At 29.5% G+C, this 23,468-nt stretch overlaps 1 protein-coding gene across 1 annotated transcript in view; it reads right to left on the reverse strand.

Annotated features, from left to right (window-relative positions):
* Positions 1-2,238: 2,238 nt before the first annotated feature.
* Positions 2,239-23,468, reverse strand: part of LOC145276830 (bactericidal permeability-increasing protein-like) — a 54,470-nt gene continuing 33,240 nt past the window's right edge. Inside the window, exons 7-15 of the mRNA XM_080128184.1 lie at positions 21,445-21,536; positions 20,854-21,030; positions 19,440-19,517; positions 15,500-15,667; positions 13,669-13,736; positions 12,996-13,041; positions 5,276-5,336; positions 3,842-3,909; positions 2,239-2,524 (exon numbers count right to left, since the gene is read on the reverse strand). Of these exons, the coding sequence (XP_079984310.1) occupies positions 2,480-2,524; positions 3,842-3,909; positions 5,276-5,336; positions 12,996-13,041; positions 13,669-13,736; positions 15,500-15,667; positions 19,440-19,517; positions 20,854-21,030; positions 21,445-21,536 (803 nt within the window). The 3' untranslated portion in view covers positions 2,239-2,479. The remainder of the gene's footprint in view (positions 2,525-3,841; positions 3,910-5,275; positions 5,337-12,995; positions 13,042-13,668; positions 13,737-15,499; positions 15,668-19,439; positions 19,518-20,853; positions 21,031-21,444; positions 21,537-23,468) is intronic.

Genomic DNA, 23,468 nt, shown 5'->3' on the forward strand with positions numbered 1-23,468 from the left:
CAGAATCAACAACCGTGAGTACACCAAGATACCATTGGGAGCTGGGACAAAGAATACACTGCGTTAAATTTCGTTCGGACAAAACACTAAGAAACCGGGCCTAATTAGAGTTGGGGCCCGATTTTTGGGGCACCATGCATATACGGAATCTCGAAAAAATTAACATGTCATATTTAAGGGTAAATTACGACCGGACAATGTCGTACAACCCCCGATGCTAGATATGTGGACAGTTTAAAATATAATATGGAAGCGTATTTTAAGACCAGGCAATGCCCATTCATTCTAGTAATATCAAAATATGATGAATTTTTTTGTAGTCGCATAAAAGCAAGAACAGTTATTCTTAGCAAAAATTTACTACGAAATGTGTAGAAAAATACATCTTAGATACTCACACAAAGTATATAAGCAAAAACAGGCAACAATACTTGAAAATTATAGTCACTAAATACTATCGGGCATATATATATATATATATATATATATATATATATATATATATATATATATATATATATATATATATACATATATATATATACAAACGGATAAAACCATCCAGGCAAGAAAACCGGATGTTATAATGTTTAACAAGAAAAATACCTGATTGTATATTTTGTCGTTCCAGCAGACCACATAATGAAGATCCGGATGAGATGGAGAAGCGATACAAATACCCAGAAATGGCAAAAATCAAAAGGATATTGAAAATGAAGAAAGTCAAGATAACACCACAAATAGTTGGAGCAGTATAATACGGAAAAACTTTGAAAAAAGTATGAAAGAACAAGGTATCCGAGGGATGACATAGAGGATGCAACCTAACACAATAACAAAAACTGCATAACTTTTGAAAACTCTTGAATGCATAGGCTAACACACATGAACTAGAAAAAAATTGACACACAGAAACGGCTACAGATTACAAAACAAAGGAACATCACATGGAATCATGACAACTGAAACGGTATACTTGTTTTGGGTGGGTCTCACCATAAACGGGCACCACGTTAATTAAGTAAGGAGAATCAAGAAGGATGGAAAGGCCGATAAGTTAAAGCACTGTGCAGATTATCGCTATATTATGGGAATCAGTATTCGAACCTTGGGGAAGCTTATTGCCACCCAAATTCCAGTGAGGACTTATGGTCGCTGCCAATTAGAAATCAATAGTAAACGGTTTTTGCCATATCGCAAATTAATCTACAAATATTATTATAATACTGGTTATCTCAATGTTTGTTCATACCACTGGTACTTGTGTAATAGTCTCAGTGCTGTGTCAGAGCTTATGTTTTCCTATTCCAGGGAGTCACAAACTGAGAGAAGTGATCACGTCACTTCTTTTCTCAGAATCCATTTATCAATCGTGTGCGTACTATGCAATGAAATTTATTTCCTAATATCATTTATTTATTGATATGGTTGCAACATAAAATATTTAGTGTCCATCTATACTTTTTCTTTCTGTTTGGATTGTTTTAATATTTCAGCTGTTTTCATTATTGTATCTTCTGAGCGATTCTCCTGATTCCAATTTATTTCATTGTGTATTTAAGTTTCTTGGGGGGGATTGTTCCCGTTGTTCTTACAATTTTTTGTGTCATCACTTACATAACCTTACAAAACTTTTTCAGTTCTATTTTTTAATATCTACAAAGAAAAGAATTATACCAATAAAGTAATACGTCAACGGACACTTTCAAGTTGTTTGGGATTTATTCTTTACTAATACTTAGGGTTTAATTAAACTGCTCATAATTGAAGTTGGTTGGTTTTAAATTATGCACATAAGAACTTTTAAGAAAATTTGATGAGCAAACTACCATAAACGTGGCTCATTAGTTTGAGATACTAATATATTTAGCCTGAAATAAAATTCAGTTTGACATTTTTAATGTTTCAATTTGCATTACTACTATTTACGGCACGCCTATATTTACAGTGTTAATTATGTATTGTAGCTTCATTTATTTCAAAAGGATTTACTCTGCGTTATTTAGATGTGATACTATCAGCAAATTAAGTAGGCATTAATTTTAAAATCGTTCTTACTTCATTGGCTTAAGGAAACCAATTAATCATAATTTCTTGTTATTCGTTTCGAATTGACTAGATTTTATTTACAATGTTGACCTTAGACATTTGACTGGTTACAAAAATACAAAGGCGATATCACCTGGAGAATTATAAGAAAAATACATGTATATAAATTGATAGAAAGCAACAACAATATATTTATATATATATAGTTTTTATTTATTTGAACAACTTTTATAACAAAAAGGTTACTTGCGTAGTAGCGAAAGGTTACTTGAGTAGGAGCGAAGGAAATCTAGACTTTAGTAATATCGATACACTTATACATGAATCAATATTTGTTCAAAAATAAATGTAAAAGATAAAACTGGTGCCTTGTTGGAGATATTACATCATGGACATATTTCACTCCTTTTTTTCAGCTGACGATTAGTGATTAAATGGATTTAATGTTTAAGTCACTTGCGACAATTATGGCATTCTGAAAAAAAAAATGACATATAATATAAATTTTGAAATAAACTTTAAAATAAGAAAATTTAATGAATATGAAATAAGTTAATATATCGAGTACAATATGAAAGTCATGGAAGTCATATTAACTTTAAATTAATATTCAAGATATAACAATCGCATGATATATCAGATGATGTGAAATACGAGTTAATTAGAAAATCATATCAATAAAATAACTCCAATATACGTACTGTAAGAATGTTGAATGAATGATGTGTTATTTTTATATGAAAGTAATGTGAAATATAACGTTATATAGTTGGTTAAGTATAGTGTAATATTTAGTACAAATTATAAAGTCATTACAAATTAATATATTAAACGGAATATAAATTATATATTATTTAAAATTTATCATGTAAAAGTCTTAGTTATTATCACGTTAAAATTAATCTAAATATGGCACACTATTGGTAATTCATAATGAATATATAACTATAACACTGAAACTATATTAATTTTAGTATAAATATCATATGATATTAAGTTCCTAATGAGTAATATATAAAATGTATATTATAATATTAATGTTAGATGAATTAACAGCATATTTTGTATGGAGTAGTGTTTATATTCATAAAAAAGCAAACTGCTTGCATAGTTTTATATGAATTAATAATCTATCCATATATATGCCAAGTTATAAATACATAACACATATTTGAAATAATATGAATTATTAATTAATAATTATACTACGGAAAATTTCAATAAATTATACTACTTACACAATAATTATTCAATACCTAAAAATGAAATGAAGTATTAAATTCCGAACAAACGTATGAAATGCTTATAAATTTATAATTAAAGAATAGAATGGTTATTCGACGAATTATGGACAGATCTGTTCCAGTTTTTATATATCGCATGATCTGAAATAAATGGTGTCCAATATATGAAAGAGTGATTAAAACGGGGCAGAACTTGAGAATAAGGGGACAGCTCAACAGGTATTTTTATACACAGGATTTGAATTCGAACATATAGTAGTCCGCTGAGAAGCAACAATTTTGAATTGTGTATCACAGTCAGTTTATCATTTAAAAAAAAAACTCTAAGAATAGAAAATCCGTTTTTTTCCTGTAATTTTTTAATAGTAGTAGTAGTAGTAGTAGTAAAATAGCTGTAGTAGTAGTTGTAATTGAAGTAGTCCATTCAATATGAAATAAGTTGAACATATATGTGGTGAGTGAACCTGATTCATAGAAATTTAACATTGTAAATTATTAAGACGGGTTATATGTTGTGTGGAAAAAACAAAGCAAGACATAACATTTACCTGTACGATTCTTATTGATGGATTCGATAGGAGGGTGTTTGAGGGCACCACAAGTGGAAATTGCTGGCCTGAAATTGAAACCAAATGTAATTATTGGTTACTGTTATTTACCGAATATTAAACGGTTTTTACATTACTCAAAATATGCTATAAAGTTTATCTCTTCTATAATGTAAAATATTCTTCTTTTTTTTATTGACCAAGCGTAGCTTTCTATTTGATGATGCATAGCAAAATTGGTTCTGGCATGGATTTATGTTCACTTTCTTGAGTGATTAGGTGAAATATATATTTGTTTTGTTAGCCTTTATATCTTTATTCAATTTATATTTCATTAATAAGAAAGTCATCTCTGGAGAAAGTTGAGGTACTGTTCACTTGCACGTGCAGTTATATTATTACTGTTATTAGTTACATTTACTGGTAATACTTTGCGACAGAAAACATCGGTTACTATAACCGTCAATATATCATTATTGAACAGATTCCAGTGGATACAAAATTGTAATAATTTCTGTAATAATAGCAGGTATAATACATGCTTTTCAATAAGAAGGGAGGACGAAACAGGTGATACAGAGAAGATGAGGGATATCAAGCAGAAATGTACTTGGTTTATATTTTGTATTTTATAATTTAGAATATACGAATTAAACACTCATTTTTCTCATTAAAACAAGTGACCATGAGCTGAATGAGTGACAGAGATTGTTATTTTACTTTCTGCTTTATGAACCGAGATCGCAGCATTATATACAAGCGTGCGAGTTGAAAACATGGTTTACTTTTCCTTAGACAGTGTTTAATTCCGATAAGGAAATCCGTATATGTTACAAAAAAGTATCGTCGGGCAATAAGTACATGAGTATATTAAAATGCATTTAAAAAGACATAATAAAATAGTTTATATATATATATATATATATATGTATATATATACACACTTTTATTGGATTTTGATATAGTTTATATATACAATTTTATAATATTTTAATATAGCTTATATATATATACAATTTATTAATATTTTAATATAGTTTATATATATATATATATAATTCTAATACATTTTAATATAGTTTATATATATATTCAATTTTATTACATTTTAATATAGTTTATATATAAACCATTTTATTACATTCAATATAGTTAATATATATATATAATTCTATAACATTTTAATATTGTTTATATATAAACCATTTTATTACATTCAATATAGTTAATATATATATATAATTCTATAACATTTTAATATAGTTTATATATGAACCCTTTTATTACATTCAATATAGTTAATATATATATACAATTTTATTACATTTTAATATAGTTTATAAATATACACAATGTTATTATATTTTGATATAGTTTATATATATATATATATATATATACAGTTTTATTACAAAACTACTGATATGTACTTACCGGGTAAAATAGATTCCACAAATTTTACAATAATTTCTAAGGCTCCTTTCACTGCGACCATCTGAAATATATTAAATGTGATACATGTTATTCATCACATTATATTAGGGCAACACAGTTATTTTTATAATAAAGAATCTACTTAAAATAGAACACGCTTGACATAACATTGAACAAAATTATTCTCAAAGTTGAATCTCAAATAAAGCCTAACATCAAATTGACAAATTAAAACTGAACGTTAAAAAAGTAAATCACAAATCAAAAATCAAATTTAAAATTGCGTAAGTAATTCTGAATATTGTTCGCATTAAGGATTGAACTTCTTAAAGAGTTGCATTTGAACTTGATTTTACCTAGAACAATAACTACTACACCATGGACCATTACAAACAATTCTAGAATGCACTTTGGGAGGCTGAAATCTAAATTTGTTATTAGATGTGCTATCATAATTATTAAATCTATGGATAAATATTTTGCTATATATAAAGCAAAAGGTTATAGCATTTATGGAAACACATTTATATAGGATCGGAAAAGTACCTATCAACAACCGATCAGTGTATTATCGTTTCTTAGATACATATTTTATTTGAACAAGTCTTTTTATCAGTAGCAATATTATACATCAAATAGAATAGTAAAATATATAAGTAACCCTACTGTGAGATTATTAACTATTATAAATGAAAATCAACGTGTAGGTGAATGTAATATACTAAACAAAAATGCATATTACAGCTATATTGGAAGTGTATATATATATATATATATATATATATATATATATATATATATATATTAATTTATATATATATATTAATTTATATATAGTTTATGTATATATTAATATTTTTATTAATTACCATCTCCACTAAATATATATATATATATATATATATATATATATATATATATATATATATATATATATTTTGTGGAGATTGTAATTAATAAAAACTGAAGAAAGTGCTCAATTGTGTTGAAGAGCAAATATGCGTTTTTTTTATTGCCGTATCTTTCTGTTAAGTTACATTATTGTTTCGGCTACACAGCCGTTTTTGGCCATCTGTTGCGTCCTCAGACTTTTCCAGAGATGTTCGCTATTATGGGATGAAAAATAGCGAACATTCCTGGAAAATCCTAAGGATGCTACAGACGCCCCCCCCCAAAAAAAAAACGGTCATGTAGCCGAAACAGTAATGAAACGTAACAGAAAGATACGGTAATAAAAATAAAACGTATATATATATATATATAAATATATATACATACATATATGTATATATATATATATATATATATATATATATATATATATATATATATATATATATATATATATATAATGGTTATAATTATATTATAATATTACTAGCTGCACCCTGCCATGCGTTGCTGGGGCTCAAATTGGCGCAATGGAAAAAGTTCCAAAATGAGAAAAGGCGTGTTTCTTATAGGTTAAATTTTCCATTTTCCATGGGTACACATTTTTTGTTTTTCAATGTTCTTTGTTGATATAGAGATTTTCCGGGTTGGTGACTCTTGAATACGTAACATAAATTGTCCATGTGAAAAACAGTCAGTGTGTAACTGTAAGGCCAACAATTGTAAAGATTGTTCCCTGTGCTTTGTTGATGGTTATTGCAAATGACAATAAAAGTTCAATTTTCTGAAGTGTAATGATGTATCCGGTGGAATCATAGGAATGCATGGAATGAAGATATATTCATCTGTGAAAGGTCCTGTTAAGATTGTTGTTTTTATGATATCGTTTGTTAATTTGTTTTTACTGCAAGCTATGTGCCATTGCAAAGCGCGGATTGGTTTATATTTCACAACATGATAATTAGTACACCAAATTTCAGTTGCCATACATGCGGTGGCATCCCTGGCAAATGTAGCTGTTCGATAATTAACCACTTTATCTGCTTTTACAACAGTGTCGATGGATTTTTATTTGACTACCTCACTTGGAATTTTACATTGAATAATAGCGTTAAGTTCATGGGCATCTTTGTATTGACCTGCAAGAATAGCTCATTCACTCAGTGAAATGGAATTCTTATAATTTGAATATCTGCAAACACCTTTTAAACTAACTATTTATTTGGTGAAATAATATCACAGAAATAATAAAAGTTAAAAGTCAAAGAATGTTGCCCTTAACTCTGATCAGCTGGCACTTTTTCGTACCCAATTTCCCACAAGTGGTGCAAAAGTTTTTGTGCGGATCGACCAGTCTGCAACTGGACATGCATATTTTGAGTTACGTTTAATGTCTTCACACGGAACGAAAAAGTACAGTATTTGAGGCAAGAATTTATTTCATCTGCTGGATTTGATTGAAGAATAACAGGTAGCATTTGTCTGAAATCTTCTGCAAGCAATATTACTGCATTCCCAAATGGTCTGACATTGCCAGGCAAATCTTGCAAGGATCGACCAAGAGCCTCAAGTGATTTTTTGCGTACCATTGTGCATTCATCCTACACAATAAGTTTGCATTTCTGCAATATTTTTCCCCATATTGGATGTTTCGGATATGTCGAACATGAGATTTTTGAAAAATTGAATGTTTTAAAGTAGAATAAATAATTCTTCTACTTGGCAGCAAGGGCTAAGGCTATGTCATTTTATTACCAAATGTCTGCCAAAATCAATTTAATTAGACAGCTTTTACCCGTAACTTCTGGTGCTGTTCAAGGTAGCATTCATTTCCAAATAACTTCTATTGTCACAGTCAGTAAATTAGGTGACTAAAATATGATTTATCCATGTTTTGACAATGCCTTATTCACTGTAATTAATTTAGGAGACTAAAATAGGATGAGGGATTAGAGATGGACAGATAGAGAGGAAGATATATATATATATATAGAAAAGAGAAAGTGAGTGGAAAATAGAGAAAGAGAAGGAGATAGAGAGATAAAGGGATTGATAGAAAAACAGAGAGAGGGGGAAGTATGAAACAGAGAGGGATGAGACTGAGGAAATGAGAGAGATAGAGGGGGTTAGAGAGAGAAAGGGGCTCAAAGAGAGATGGAGAGAAAGATAGATTGAGAGAGTGAAAAGGAGAGATGCATAGAGAGAGATATTAAGGGAGGAAGAGAGAGGGGGAGAGAAACAGAAGGTGAACTACACTTCGCCGTTTGTTTCCTCGTTCAGTAGAGAAAAAATCCTTCGAGACTGACGCAGTTTTAATGTTTTGTTATCATCCAGAGTACCCCTTTTTTGGGGGGAGGGGCTAGATTTTCCTCACATTAGACCGGGTACTCTGTACTTTCACTTAACAAATTAATAAAAGAAAAACATATTGTAAAATTTGAATTTAACATGAAAATACTATTTTAAAAATAGCACGATAACATAAGTGCATAAGTGCCACTTTAGGTACTCCTTGGGCGTTGAGTTCCATGGCGACCAGCATAATTATTTAATGGTCGCTCCCTTAACCCCCCCTAGCCAAGGCTAATGCATGCGCACGTAACAGTTTTTCTTTTTATTTACTGATGTTGGCTTAGTAACTAAACGATTTCTTGATAAATTCGTAAGCCTTAAACGCATGCCGGAAGATTTAAATTGGTTCATTATTTTTGTAATGAAAAAAATCTTTCATTCAACACAAAACCAAAAACACATATTAATGATAAATGATTTATTATTCTATTCATTGAAATTTACTAATTTAAAAAAAGTTCAAAAAAAGGTAATAAAAAATTGTTGCTTATGTGCGCATAAAAAACTTGATTTTTTTTTGTTTTTTTTTTTTTAGATTAGGTCCACCTTATAATCACCCCCCAACCTCCTCATCTTAAGAACAGCTTCCGGAATAAACACCACTTTTGGAGGGGGGAGTCTATTTGCAAAAGTTAACTGATATTTGTTGTAAGCATACCCACCCGAAAATACTATTAAAAAAGGAAGGGTTCAGTGCCCGTGGCAGAGAAGTAGATTTGTTTATCAATAAAAGTTGCGGAGAAGTAAATTTATTTATCAATAAAAGTCGTCATTTAAAAAAGAAAATTGTGGAGGTGGACCTTAATGTAAATATTTTCCACAAAACATTATCCCGAAGTTTATTACAAAAACGTTTTGTTTTCGCACTATTCAACAATTTGTTCATCCGCGCATGTAAATAAAAAAATATTTGTAAAAGTGAGAAGTTATCAGTAAATGATTTAGTTTTTTTTTAAATTTATTTATTTATTTGTTACATTAGGTCCACCTCCACAAATGTTAAGAACGGCTTTGAAAACAAACACCCTCAACCTCTCAATGTTAACAACGGATTTCGGAATAAACACCATTGGGGGGGTAGATATTTAAAAAAAAAAGTCGATAAAAGTCGTCATTTAAAAAGAAATTTAAAATCAAATGTTTGTAAAAGTGAGAAATTATTAATAAATGCTTAGTAACATTTTTCGGTGCTTATGCAGAGAGTGACCCGCGCTATTTTTTAAATCGTATTTCCACGTTTAATTAAAGTTTTATGATATGTTTTTTTTTATTCAATTGCAAGGTTAAAGTACAGAATAGGTACAGAACACCCTCCCCTCGCCATGTTAAGAATGGCTTTTTAAATAATAACGTTATTATTTCAGCATGGATTACTCTCTGCATAAGTGCCCATTTTTCTTTTAATATTCATAAAAAGTAAAACTTTTTTCAAAATAAATAAATAAATAAATGTTTGTAAATGTGATAAATAATCGTTTAGTTACGGCAACGTCAGTAAATAAAATATGTTACGTGCGGGTTTGGGTGGGGGACTAAGGGAGCGACTACTATTTTTTTCTGCTGGTCGCCATGGAACTCCACGCCCAAGGAGTACCAAAATGTATTTTTTTTGTCAAATAAATACATTGCAAGCAATTTTTGCAATAAATAATAGATAGCAACTTCGTTAATTTTACGACTCACCCCAGCATATTATAAACACCCTAATTTTCCCATGTTTAAACGACTTTCGGAATGAACACCTCCAACCTCCCCATATTAAGAACGGCTTTCGAGGTTTATGGAAGGGCATTTTTTTAACATGGGGAGGTTAGTGTGTTTATAATACGTTGAGGGATGTCGTAAAAATGAAACAGTTTAGAAAAAGTTAAAACAAACTTTTTTATGTAAACAATGCCGTGAAAAGAAACTAAACAATTAAAACGTAATGTTTCATGAGTGAAAAGCCTTAACATAAATAAAGGAATTTAAAATTTAAAAAATGTTAAGTACATAAATTAATTTAAATTTTTAAAATATGGGATTATTTTTGTGTGTGTGCTAATGCAGAGAGTTATCAGCGCTATTTTTTTTATAAATCGTATTTCCACGTTTAATTAAAGTTTTATGATATGTTTTTTATTCAATTGTAAGGTTAAAGTACAGAATAGGTACAAAACACCCTCCCTTCCCCATGTTAAGAATGGCTTTTTAAAAAAGAACGTTATTATTTCTCTCTTTTTTTTTTCATTTTTCTTAAACTTTTTCTTCTAGGGGATAGGACATCCAACCAGATGTCTGACATTAACCCCTATTTTAGTGAGTCCAACCAAGAGATCTTTTCAGGATTCTTGCCGTCCCTTTCAGTGCAATCGTTTGTATTTCACTTGCACTTGGTTCACCGGGTATGCTTGCTATGTACTTTTTAAAGTTCTTTTTCATAAGCCCAGTTGCTCCTATGATGACTGGTATAATTGAAACGTCTTTTAATTTCCAATTTTGTTTCATATCATACATAAGTCCTTGATACTCTGTTATCTTTTCCCTCTCAACTCTGTTAAGCCCTGTATCATTGGGTACACTGACCTCTATTACGGTCGCTTTTTTGTTTGCTCTGTCCCAAATCACTATATCTGGTTTAACAGCTGCGTTTTCAAGACATGTAGCAGTAGGGATTATGTAGTCATAGTGAATAGTGTAGTTGTCATTCCCAACTGTTCGTTCGGGTATATGTTCCCAGGAGTTTTTACTACACTGAATGTTGAGTTTCTTACATATCTTCCAGTGAAGGTATTTGCAAACTCCGTTATGGCGATCTGTATAATAACCGTCTCCAAGTAGGACTTTGCAACCAGAAATCAGGTGGCCCACACTCTCAACCTCAGTGCTACAGGACCTGCATTTGTTATTGTTGCTTGATCACACATCTTTTGAAGGCGTTTGTCATGAGGCCCTGGTCTTGTGCAGCCAATATCAACCTCTCTTGGTCGTAATGGAGGGATCCTCTTTTAAGCCAGTCCAGGGAACCATTCCTATCAATATATTCTTGGGATAGTTCAGTCGGTAGGTATTTTGCCCGTTTATGGTTGGTCCATTCTTCTGTTTTAACACTATGGAACTGGCTAGTGTATTTTTTCCGACTTTTCTGGGCTATGTCAGGGGCAGACTTGTTTGGGTTCTCAGTATCATTTGTAAGGCAATCTTTTCCAAAATGAGTGGCAAGTTGTATTATAGATGTTGTACTACTTGCTCGATTCTGATAATGGTCTTTAATTTTCATAAGCTTAGGGTTACAGGAACTTATTATGTACTGACCTATGCTGACGATTGTGGCTCAGCATGGATCACTCTCTGCATGGGTAAGTTTTTTTTTACTTATCTTCTAATTCGAGAGTAGTTAAAACGTAAGTTACCGGAAATAAAACCAGGCAAGTCCCGCAGAAACGATTTCGAAAAATATTTATATTTTATTTAATATTTTAATAATTCGCGAGATAAATTTATTTTAATGACATAAAAACATCCCTCGACTCTAAAGATGGGTTGTCTGAAAATTTCAAATAAATTGGTAACGTATAAATATGGTTTTATTCACTTTTAAGGAACCAAATTTACATTTATATATATATATATATATATATATATATATATATATATATATATATAGATATTTTAGTTATAGTTCTGATATTATATTAAATTCTATAGTAATGGGGGTGTTTTTTGTTTGTTTGCACATTTTGAACCAAAAATGCGTATTTCGCATTTGGACGTAATGGGTTATTTATATCGGGTATAGCAAATGGAAGTATATCAGCAAGATGTCTATGCATTTACACTTCCGTATCTCTATCTATCAAGAGAAGCATGAAACATTGAGGGTATTCATACACTTTAGACGGGTGATTTCTTATAGTTGAAGTTGTTTTTCCGGCAAAGGAAACATTATACTATAAGGATGGGGAAGTTTTCCGTTTTTTTCTTTATGTGTTGTCAAATATGCACACATACTCAGCATTTTTATTTACCGTTTGTCTTCTTAAATTCGCAGCATAAATTCTTCAATTTTAATTGTTATTTTTAGTTGATCTTAATCTTTTTTAATTTAAGCTTGGTCTCTATAAGCTGATTAACCGTGATGGTAGAGAAATGGTAAATCTTGTAACTTATCCTCAGTATTTACTACCTTCCGTAGTTGTTGTCTTACAAGTTTTGGACTGCTCGGGTTGGAATACAACTACTATCTTTAGACAGTATTCACCAGGAGCGGTGGCGCAGTTGATAGAGGCATATGCATCTAGGATTGACTATTTATATGATGTTGACCTTCCTTTAATTTAGATTAATATTTCCTCATTTGAAGAGTAATTCTTATTTGATCTTTACTATATTTAATTCATAATAGAACTTCACAATTAAAATTTCAGTTAAAGTTACGTTTTTTCTCTCTGTGCTTATTATATGCATTCCCGTGTTATAATAAAAATAAAAGACTTACATCAATAGAACCAGGAGCAGCTCCATGTACATTCTCCACTGTTAAACTGGAAGGAAATTAAAATTAAATAATAATAATAATAATAATAATAATAATAATAATAATAATACTATTAATAATAATAATAATAATAACATTAATAATAACAATAATGTATATATGTTTACACACACACACACACACAAATATATATATATATATATGTATATGACTACCAATATATAAAAGGAACATTGTGTGTAAACTTAATTTTATGCACGTAGAAAATAAAAAAATAAATATTTAAATAATGAATTAATTATATATACATATATATATATATATATGTATATATATATATAAATGTATCCGCTAATTTTAAGCTAAAATAATATATAATAGTACAATAACACAGTGTTAGATTTTCAAATTTTAATGCAGTTGCCAGAAAAAAAACATCCTCAGATACACAAGAATATAATCTTGGACGTGCTTTTCTAGGCATGAAAATATTATAAACTTATAGAAATAACAAGAGAAAGTAATGATGTAATTATCAGCACGATTCATATATATATATATATATATATATATATATATATATATATATATATATATATATATTCTCAAAAAATTAAAATTCTGAGTCTCTTTAGTAGCCTTACCAAGCCAAATGGTAAACGAATATACGTACCTTGTTTCAGTGACAGTAAGCAAGAGATTAACACCTGTAATTTTCGTTTTCACTTCAGAAAATAGTACCTATGGAAAAAAATGATAGACCATTTAGTAAATCTGAGCTACGCTATGCAATTTATACTGCGGTAAACAGTCGTATTAATTTAAATTAGAAAATCTCGAATTAATTGCTAATGGAATTAATCGGAAATTTCCGATATATTGGAAACTTCGTCCGCTATAGTTTCTATTGATCTGTTAATGTTTATAAAACGAAATGAGAAAGTAGATCTTTGGTGTACTTTTGACAGTCTCGTGAATTTCATCTCTCCTTTTTTGTCTGTTAGTCCTCGCATTCCATAAGCGATTTTTCTGATAAAGAGGGATGAATTACTGTTTTCTTGATCAAGATCTAGTGGATTATTTTTGGGACCTTGCAGTAATTATTATGTTTGTATTTAAATCTTAAATCAAGAGACTTCGTGTCCAGCCTGAAACGATTCCCCTAAAAACTATAACTGAATATTTTAATAGCAAGGTTCAATCGTGAAAAGGAAATATATAATTAGGCAGCTTATCCGCAAGTAGCTTGTTTATTCGATAGTAAAATCATTGTTTTCAATTTAAATGTAAAAATGGCGCACACAATTATTCCCTAATTGTATACCAATTAATAACGCATTTCTGATAGGTTAACAAGGTAAGCATTCCTGGAAAACTTCCGAATTGCCTCTACTTCCCTCAGTAAAATATGATCTGATACACGTGATCTTATATTTTAATGAGTTAAGTATGAGTTTGGTTTCATAGTAGTTGATAATAATCTTATTCTGTAGTATATTGTGCTATACATTATTTTCTTATTCTGTTGTATATGTTGCTATACATTACGAGCCTTTCTTGCTCCACACGAAAACGTACTCGTCTCAGAATCAGTAATCCAGTGAAGATCTAATTATTTATTTGCTTAACCCTAGAAAATAAACAAAAGAATAGACGTACTGTTGATGAAAAAGGTTCGATGGAACAACTGGATTTGAATTAAAATAACCCAATGGTTTCAGTCTGTGTCGTGAACCACTTAAGTGCGATCACACGTCTTGATTTTGTTATATGTTGATGCTAATGACGTATGAGAAACTATATAGCAAAGGGAACAACTGCAATATTAATAAACCAGAAGCAAGATAAGGTGGAAAAGTGAACTTCAATTAATGTAAAGTTCCTTGTTTAATCTCTGACTCTTTCGTCCGTTTGGCTAGTATTTCCTTCTATTAGTTTAATAGTATGTTTTTATTGAAAAACATAAGCATAAAAAATAAAATTCAAAAGTTTCCTAGAGAAATAAAGAAGAGAAAGGATTATACATTTTTAAAATACATGCACTATTTTGTTCCCATACGAACTTTACTAAACTAACCCTAAAACTAAATAAATTACTGCAAGTTGAGTTTAATGCATGAGAATATGTTTTATAGGAATAACAGTTTGTACTATATATATATATATATATATATATATATATATATAACAATATATATATATATATATATATATATGTGTGTGTGTGTGTATATATTTGAAATTTATTTTACTTACGTTTTTTAATATACCAACATATTTCGATATTTAATTAACTATTTTAAAATACCTTGATTCAAGGTTTATTTAATTGTCAATCTTAGAAAGTGCAGGTAGTATGAACAATGTATATTCAAAAATATATACTACAAAAATAGTGTTTTAATAGTATGTGTCTATATTTGCTTCCGTAATGTAACCACCAGTGTAAAATATTAACTGCCATCTTATAAACAATTCCTTAAAATGAAAATGAAAAACCATACCAATTCAGCTGTAAGGATTGTGGTGTGTGATCCATTGGCTTGAACCACGATGAACTCTGCCTTTACAGGAACGTTCAATTGAACGTGATTTGCTTTGAAGTGAACAATAGGGTTCTCATACGTGGTGAAGTGCATTTCCATCTTGCTATTTGGATACTTCTCCGCAATCTACAAAATTAAAATAAATAAAAAAAAGCATTAAAGTAAAAGTTTAATGTAAGAAGTCCATATAACGCATATCTTTTTTAATAAACATTGTTCAAAATTACAAAACTTGATTCTAATTCACACCTCGTTAAAACACTAAAAACATTTTTAATTCCCTAACGATCTTTCTGATTGCAATATTTGCAAATAAAATCAGTGTTTTAGACCACGGGGTTTTTAAATTCATATGAAATTTCTAGGAATAAAAAAAACTCAATTTATGCCTGATGAAAATGTTAAAAGTTGGAACCGAGTTATTTTGCATTTTTAAATGAATTGATATAAATTTTAAATGTTCGATTATGTTGGATTCTGACATTATATGCTAAAGCATGTAACACAAATAGATTCAAATAGATTGAAACAATGGCGGATTAATTTAAATCTTTTTTATCTTAGAGTGGACGGAAATTTATCTATTTATAAAATGACTCAATACGCTTTGTTTGGTGAGAAAAAAGTATGAAATCAATATGTATATTTGTATTCTCGGAACTATATTTTACAGAAAAATCTCAATAACATTTGACAATTTTATGAATGCAGTGTTGCTAGTATGGAATCTATGTTTAATGAGGATCACATGACAGATGAGAAACAAAAATCATTTATAACTTTATTATATCATCCGAACAATTGGGTAATGTCAAGGGGAAAATAAAAACAAACTAAACCACGTACAGACCAGGCAATTCTGAAGCTAAATCCGAAAAGGAAGAAGGCGCAGAATAGTACAAAATGCAAATAAATATAAAAATTTGCCTAACATTGAGATATGAAATGAGTATGAAGAAATTAGATTATATGATAAAACTAATTTAGCGATAATAAAATAGGTACACTATATAACGGTTAATCGAAGTGTAAGTATATATGTAAGTAATAGAAAAATAAAAGATGAAATAATAAGAATCAGTAAAATATCGTTTCAATAATAAAAAAGGGAAAAATAAGTACGATAAACAAGAAGATGGTGACAGATGAGACAGGGAAAAAAGTAAATAAGGGATACAAAATAATAATATAAATATAAATTAAACAATGGAAATACAGATAATAGAACCCAAAAGATTAAATAACAAAGATTATAAAACAACTTCAAGTGTTCAAAATGTTTTCTTCCTCATTTCATTTAATATATTTCTTCACTCCTCCAAATAGTGCTGAGCTTTTTTAATCTTGATAAGTTTTGCATTAATAGATGTATACGCTTTGATAACATAGTTGTATTGTTTTACATAGTATATAACAGCGTATATATAAACCTGTTTTATTTATATGCACTCAAAGATTACAAAAAATTAAAAACCAAAATGTACTCATGTTTTTCTGGAATGTATATATTTCAAAAATAATTATTATCTGTTCATTATTTTACGATATTACCTTATACTTATACATATATACACTTATATATATATATATATATAGATACACATAATAACATGTATATATATATATATATATATATATATATATATATATATATTTATATATATATGAAATAAAATGGAGGTGGAAGGACCTGGATACTCAACGTTTCGCCCGATTTATGCGGGCTTCTTCAAGAGGGATGGTCATTGACGAGAGAGTCGGAGGATTGGGGCTATATATAATGATGGGGGAGAGCAGCGTGTTTTCCTTATGTAAATTAGATGTCATATATACATGTATATACATTTTATGAGAGAAGAACTAATTAGAGTAAACTAGTGTAGTGGATTACGTCTAAAAGATAAACTATCGTAGAGATTAAAAATTGTGTTTGGAAATATAGCGGTGATAGATTTAATAAATAAAATGACACGAGATTACGAAAGAATCTTTTTTTTTTTAAATTAGAAATAATTGAATTGGGATAAAATAGCGCAGTAACTTAAAAGATGGTATCCAAAAATAAGAATAGGAGGTGATAAAATGGAGTCTAAAAATAGATAATGATAAAATACAGTAAGTAAGTAAAATAAAAATAAAATTAAGTGAAATTACGATTTTTTTTTCGCGTTTAACCGGTGTCTAAGTTGTTTTCTTTAATAATTATTTTCGACAGAAAGGGAGCAACGTGGAAAAAACCTTTTCTTTGCTTAATTATATTGCTGGAATGGGAGATTATAGCTGACTCAATTAAACGTCGTGTGGATCTGTTATGTATGTGTTTAAGGAAAGTTGCTTTGTTAAAATCAAAATGGTGGTCGTTTTCCATGATGTGACAAAATATGGCGTTGAGTGTATTGTTGTTTTTTACATCTCTTTTGTGTTCATATATTCTTTTATTTAAATTACGTTGAGTTTCTCCTACGTATATTCTTCCACAATCAAGGCAGGGTATGGAATATATTCCGGCTTTGGTGTTAATGTTGGTATTAGTTATAATTTTACGTGTTAGATCCCTAATTGTTAAAGAGTTTAGTTTTATTATTTGAATGCCTGTCTTATTTAGGTTCTTTTGTGTCGTTGTTTTTATTAGTTGGTAATGTTAATTGTCTGTTGTGTGTCTGGCTATTTAAGGAATGGTCTCGGTTTCGGTTATGGTAAATTTTTAGTGCTTTTCTTTTTGTATTTGCCAAAAAATGTTGAGGGTATTGCAAGTTCATAAATGTTCGTTCGATATACTCAAATTCTTTCACGATGTATTCTTCACTACATATTCTCAGGGCCCTAAGAAAAAATCCTATTAGAATACCTCTTTTTACTTTATCATCGTGATGAGACTAATTTACATCTTTTAAGTTACTGCGCTATTTTATCCCAATTCAATTATTTCTAATTAAAAAAAAAAAGATTCTTTCGTAATCTCGTGTCATTTTATTTATTAAATCTATCACCGCTATATTTCCAAACACAATTTTTAATCTCTTCGATATTTTATCTTTTAGACGTAATCCACTACACTAGTTTACTCTAATTAGTTCTTCTCTCATAAAATGTATATACATGTATATATGACATCTAATTTACATAGGAAAAACACGCTGCTCTCCCCCATCATTATATATAGCCCCAATCCTCCGACTCTCTCGTCAATGACCATCCCTCTTGAAGAAGCCCGCATAAATCGGGCGAAACGTTGAGTATCCAGGTCCTTCCACCTCCATTTTATTTCATATCGTCGGATTTAATCCAGCTCAACAATCATATATATATATATATATATATATATATATATATATATATATATATATATATATATATATATATATATATATATATATATATATATATATATATATAAGGGTTTCTATATTTGGAGACATTTTATACAAGAAAGGATTATATATTACCAGAAACGATCATATGTTTTACAACTTATTAAATGGTTCGCTACTGTTTTTATATTTACGTGGATTCGTTGCTGTTGTGAAAACTTCGTGTAATCGTTGCTGTTGTGAAATATAATATACAGGAAAATCTGATTTCAATTATATGTTAGTTCTAATTTTACGTATTCTAATTATAGTATTAACATGATGAAAATAGTGCTTCATATGTGATGGAGGTATAAACAAATTTATTTAAAAAATATTACTGCTTTGCAAATTTCATAACCAAAATACTACATACATTGAACCATGATTTCATATTAGATGGGTATATTTAATAACAGGATGTGCTTAATTAAAATCTCAGAACATGATGAGGACAAAAACATCTGTAATGCGTTTAAAACAATAATATAACATTTGAAAAAATATTAATTTGAAACGGTTTAGGAGGTTTCAATAAATTTACTTACTTGTGGTAAAAAGCTGCCAATGCAAATGGAATTGGGGCATGTTGTTTGAAACATTGCACGTTCGTTTTCCTTTTTGAACTAGAAAATAAAACCAATGTTATATGTAAAGTAATGTAGACTATGTACATATAAAATAAAAATGAAAAATATATCTCAAACATTTTTATCAAATAATTTTGTCAGTCAAAATAATTAAAGAAATTTTTAAATTCCCAGTGTCTCAAATTTAAACACCGTGTCCATCCAAATCCATATTCATAGATGATTATAAGAGAGAAAATAGCAATAAATGTCAAGGATATATATATATATATATATATATATATATATATATATATATATATATATATATATATATACAAAAGGATAGTTACTATTCATCACACATATCTACAGAAATAACACATTTTATTATTTTTAAAATCTTTCTCTTACAAACTCAAATTAAGCGGTGGCATTAATTGTTTAACAGATTTTTATGTGGAAATTTTCTTTCTGAATTAATTACGTAATACAAATGTTCATATGGAGTCACATTTCGGAATTAATTGAGAGCAATTTAAACTAGTATAATATGAAAGATTTTATCATATAAAAAATTTCCTGGGTGTTGAAAAATAGTTTTTTTTAGATTTTCAAATTTATAGATAAGCAGATATACATTCTTATATTATTATTAGAAGAAGTAATTATTCGATATGTGTGGCTAATTTCAAGGCAGTATAAACTCTCGATTCTCATTAACTTTCTGCAATAATGAATGTAAGTGCTAACTAATTTGAGATAGAATTTATGGGATATGTATTTCTCAAGTAACGCAAAATACTTTTTTATAGTATATATGCACACATAAACGCACACATATATATATATATATATATATATATATATATATAGGTTTTGCATGTTTTTTGTTCTCTATATTTTAAAATTGTTTTGAATAAAAGATAATAGTTTTGAATAAAACATAATAGTTTTGAATAAAAGATAATAGTCTTGAATAAAAGGTAATATTTTTCTTTGCTCAAATATCACTGGCTACATATGTGTAGCTGCACATATTTCTACTGCGACTTTACTGAAAGTCTAGTATAATCTAAATGATATACCATTAAGAGTGCTTGTAAGTGTGCTTGTGTATGTTTAAAATCGTGGCTTGTTTTATGTAAATCATGCTCAGATATATTTCTGTGTGTCACGTTTTTAAATATGTGTATGGTATTATAAAACTATTCCTATGCTGTCACTGCTCGTATGTTGTCATTAAACGTGGTCTTTGTCCAGATAAAACGGGAAACATTTTAAGTAATTTGAGTCAATTATTATATAAATGATTGAACACTATAAAACATGCTTATATTGTACATATTTAATTATATTTCCTTCGTAAAGTGTTACTTTAATTTTCTCTTACCATATTCGAGTTTACTTTTAACCACAATTGATTATCACGATATGCAGTATAAAGCCACGTGTTCAACACGTAATCCGAAATGATGAAATAGATCATGTCTTTATTCTCATTTAATTGTGGCAATTGTGGTGGAGCAAACGGGAACTGCCCGTTCTTATTCTTATCCAGTATTGCAGCCTAAAAAAAGATAAAAGAAAAACGTATAAACATTTATAGTGTTTAGCATTCAAATGCATTCATCATATTGTATAATGCAGGGGAAATATATGTTAAAATATGCGTCTGGTTATGATGTCTTACATACAAAATTGTGTTTCCCACCACTACAGATCTTACTGCATCCATCGTGTTTACCGTTATCGTCCGCCTTATGGTGCTTCTGACATGACCAAATTGCTTGCCGAAAATATATCGGCACAAGGAAACTGAATTCCTGAACGGGAAAAATGGTGATTCCACCAGTTCATTTTATCATCAACGACTGAAACCAATGAGTTATTTTTTAACAGCCAACTAATAATGATACAGGATTACTCAAGTGATACTATTACTAATATCAATCGTGTATTTACTACGGTAAACGATACTTACCTTGTGATTAGTTTGCATGTAGTTAGAAGTAAAAACTGGATTTGATACAAAGCCATAGTCGAAGAAATATCCATGCTTGATCTGGCGAGTCACTAGAAAATAGAATTACACCCATTTATATGAACAGTAATGCTCTCACAATTTTTTCTTTGTTTAATATTTTACGATTATTGTTGCTGTCGATCTTATTCGAAAAATATCATTAATTACTAATTAGTTATTCCGTTATCCTGCTCTCCGTTTGTCGATTAACCCTTTAGTTATTTATTTTGTCTCTCAGTTATTCTGTTTTCCGTTAATTCGAAACATCTTAAACATATTTTTGTTGCCTCATTATTCTGTAACTGTTTATTCAATCACTCATATTACATAAATGATTTATGTTGTCCTTCCCTGATTTTCTTTAAACGTTATTAAGCCATTCAATTGTTCCGTAGTCTCTTGTTCACTTAACATGTTATCCGGTTTTCGCTAATACGTTTACTCATTAATCCGTTACTTATTATGTTAGTTCGCGATCCGTTATACTTTTACCTGGTTAGTCTGTTAGCCGATTTTCTTTTCGCCTGTGTATCAGTTAATCAATTAGTCTATTATTTTGCACATCCGTTAACTCTTAATTTTCTAGTTTCCACATCAGCATGCTTTTAATCTATCAGGAAATACTGTCGGAACGCAGTAACCATGAACTTAGAAAAAGAACAGTCCCGTTTTTTTCTCAACGTGAATCTTAATTCCTCCAGTCGAAAAGTTTAATTCCTTTCAAATATCTAAAAAAGTATCTGCATTTGATTTTCATTTAATTCAATAATAGGATTTGTAGATTTTAATGTGCATGCCGAGGATAAGCAAATACACCTGGTATCAGCAACAGCCGAGTCAAGGAACCATGAGATGGAGTACTGTTCTCTCAGCTTAGGCGCTATCTTCCTAAAACATCCATTAAAACTTCGTGAATTAAAGACATAAGTGGAACATTTGTTCGTATTTTCCCTACGTCTTTTTTCTTACAAGAAGGACATTTTAAGTCTTTCTCTACTCTATCTTTATTTTCCTGGAAGGCAACGGATGTAACTCTAAACCATGTCACTTCTTTTCTAAAACATTCATGAGAAACAACTCGTTCATCTCTAATCACTGTAAATAATGCCGTTCTATTCCTGTGTGCATTTACAATTAAACAAAACTTCCACAAAAAAAGGTTTTAATAATAATCGTCCGTAGAGTACAATACAAGGCGGATGGTCTCCCAATTATTACTAAATAGCTGTTTTACAATTAACAAAAGTTTTATTACCCGTGAATTTTTATTTTGCTTTATTTAAAGCATCAGTACTAATCCTCTTTCGGACTTTTTATCTGAATAACTATTTAACAGTTATCCTCGAGTTGGCTTTAAATCGTGGTATATTGAAACGATTCATTCTAAAACCTGCAAGGCGTATACAGTCTCACGCACCCACGCACCTATGTCAAAGTACCTTGATTGGTTTTCCCCTAAATATAATAACACAAATATGTTTTTTTACATTGCACAAGTAAAAGTGATCGCACTGAACGCAGAGATAATGTACGTTAGCTGGTCAGCTGAGTTTCCGTTTATTGAATAATTATATTATAGTATTATATAATCATATTTAATATTATATTAATTGAAATCTGCTCTCGTGTCAGTCACAATATTATCACGTAATAAATACATCGATGGATTTGTTTCATTTTGAAATGTCATAGATATTTACTACTTTTAGAAATGAAGTACATTGTATTAGTACAAAAAAGAAATTCATAAAAATAAACCAGATACAATAATTATAATTCAAAAGCAAAATCTGCCCAATGTTGTGTCTGTTGAGTTATTTGCATTGTTTTCTTACTAGAGTTTTCTTACTAGAATTTTAACGTCAAAGTTTTATGTGCACACGATCTAAGGGATCAATGATAATAGATAAGGAATGACAATTCCAGAAGTAAATGATTTTGCGTACATGCAACAATAGTGAGTCAAATGAGAAAATGCTCGT

This window comes from Euprymna scolopes, chromosome 5, assembly GCF_053919585.1.
Source record: "Euprymna scolopes isolate OS-2025 chromosome 5, ASM5391958v1, whole genome shotgun sequence".
Classification (NCBI taxonomy): Eukaryota; Metazoa; Mollusca; class Cephalopoda; order Sepiida; family Sepiolidae; genus Euprymna; species Euprymna scolopes.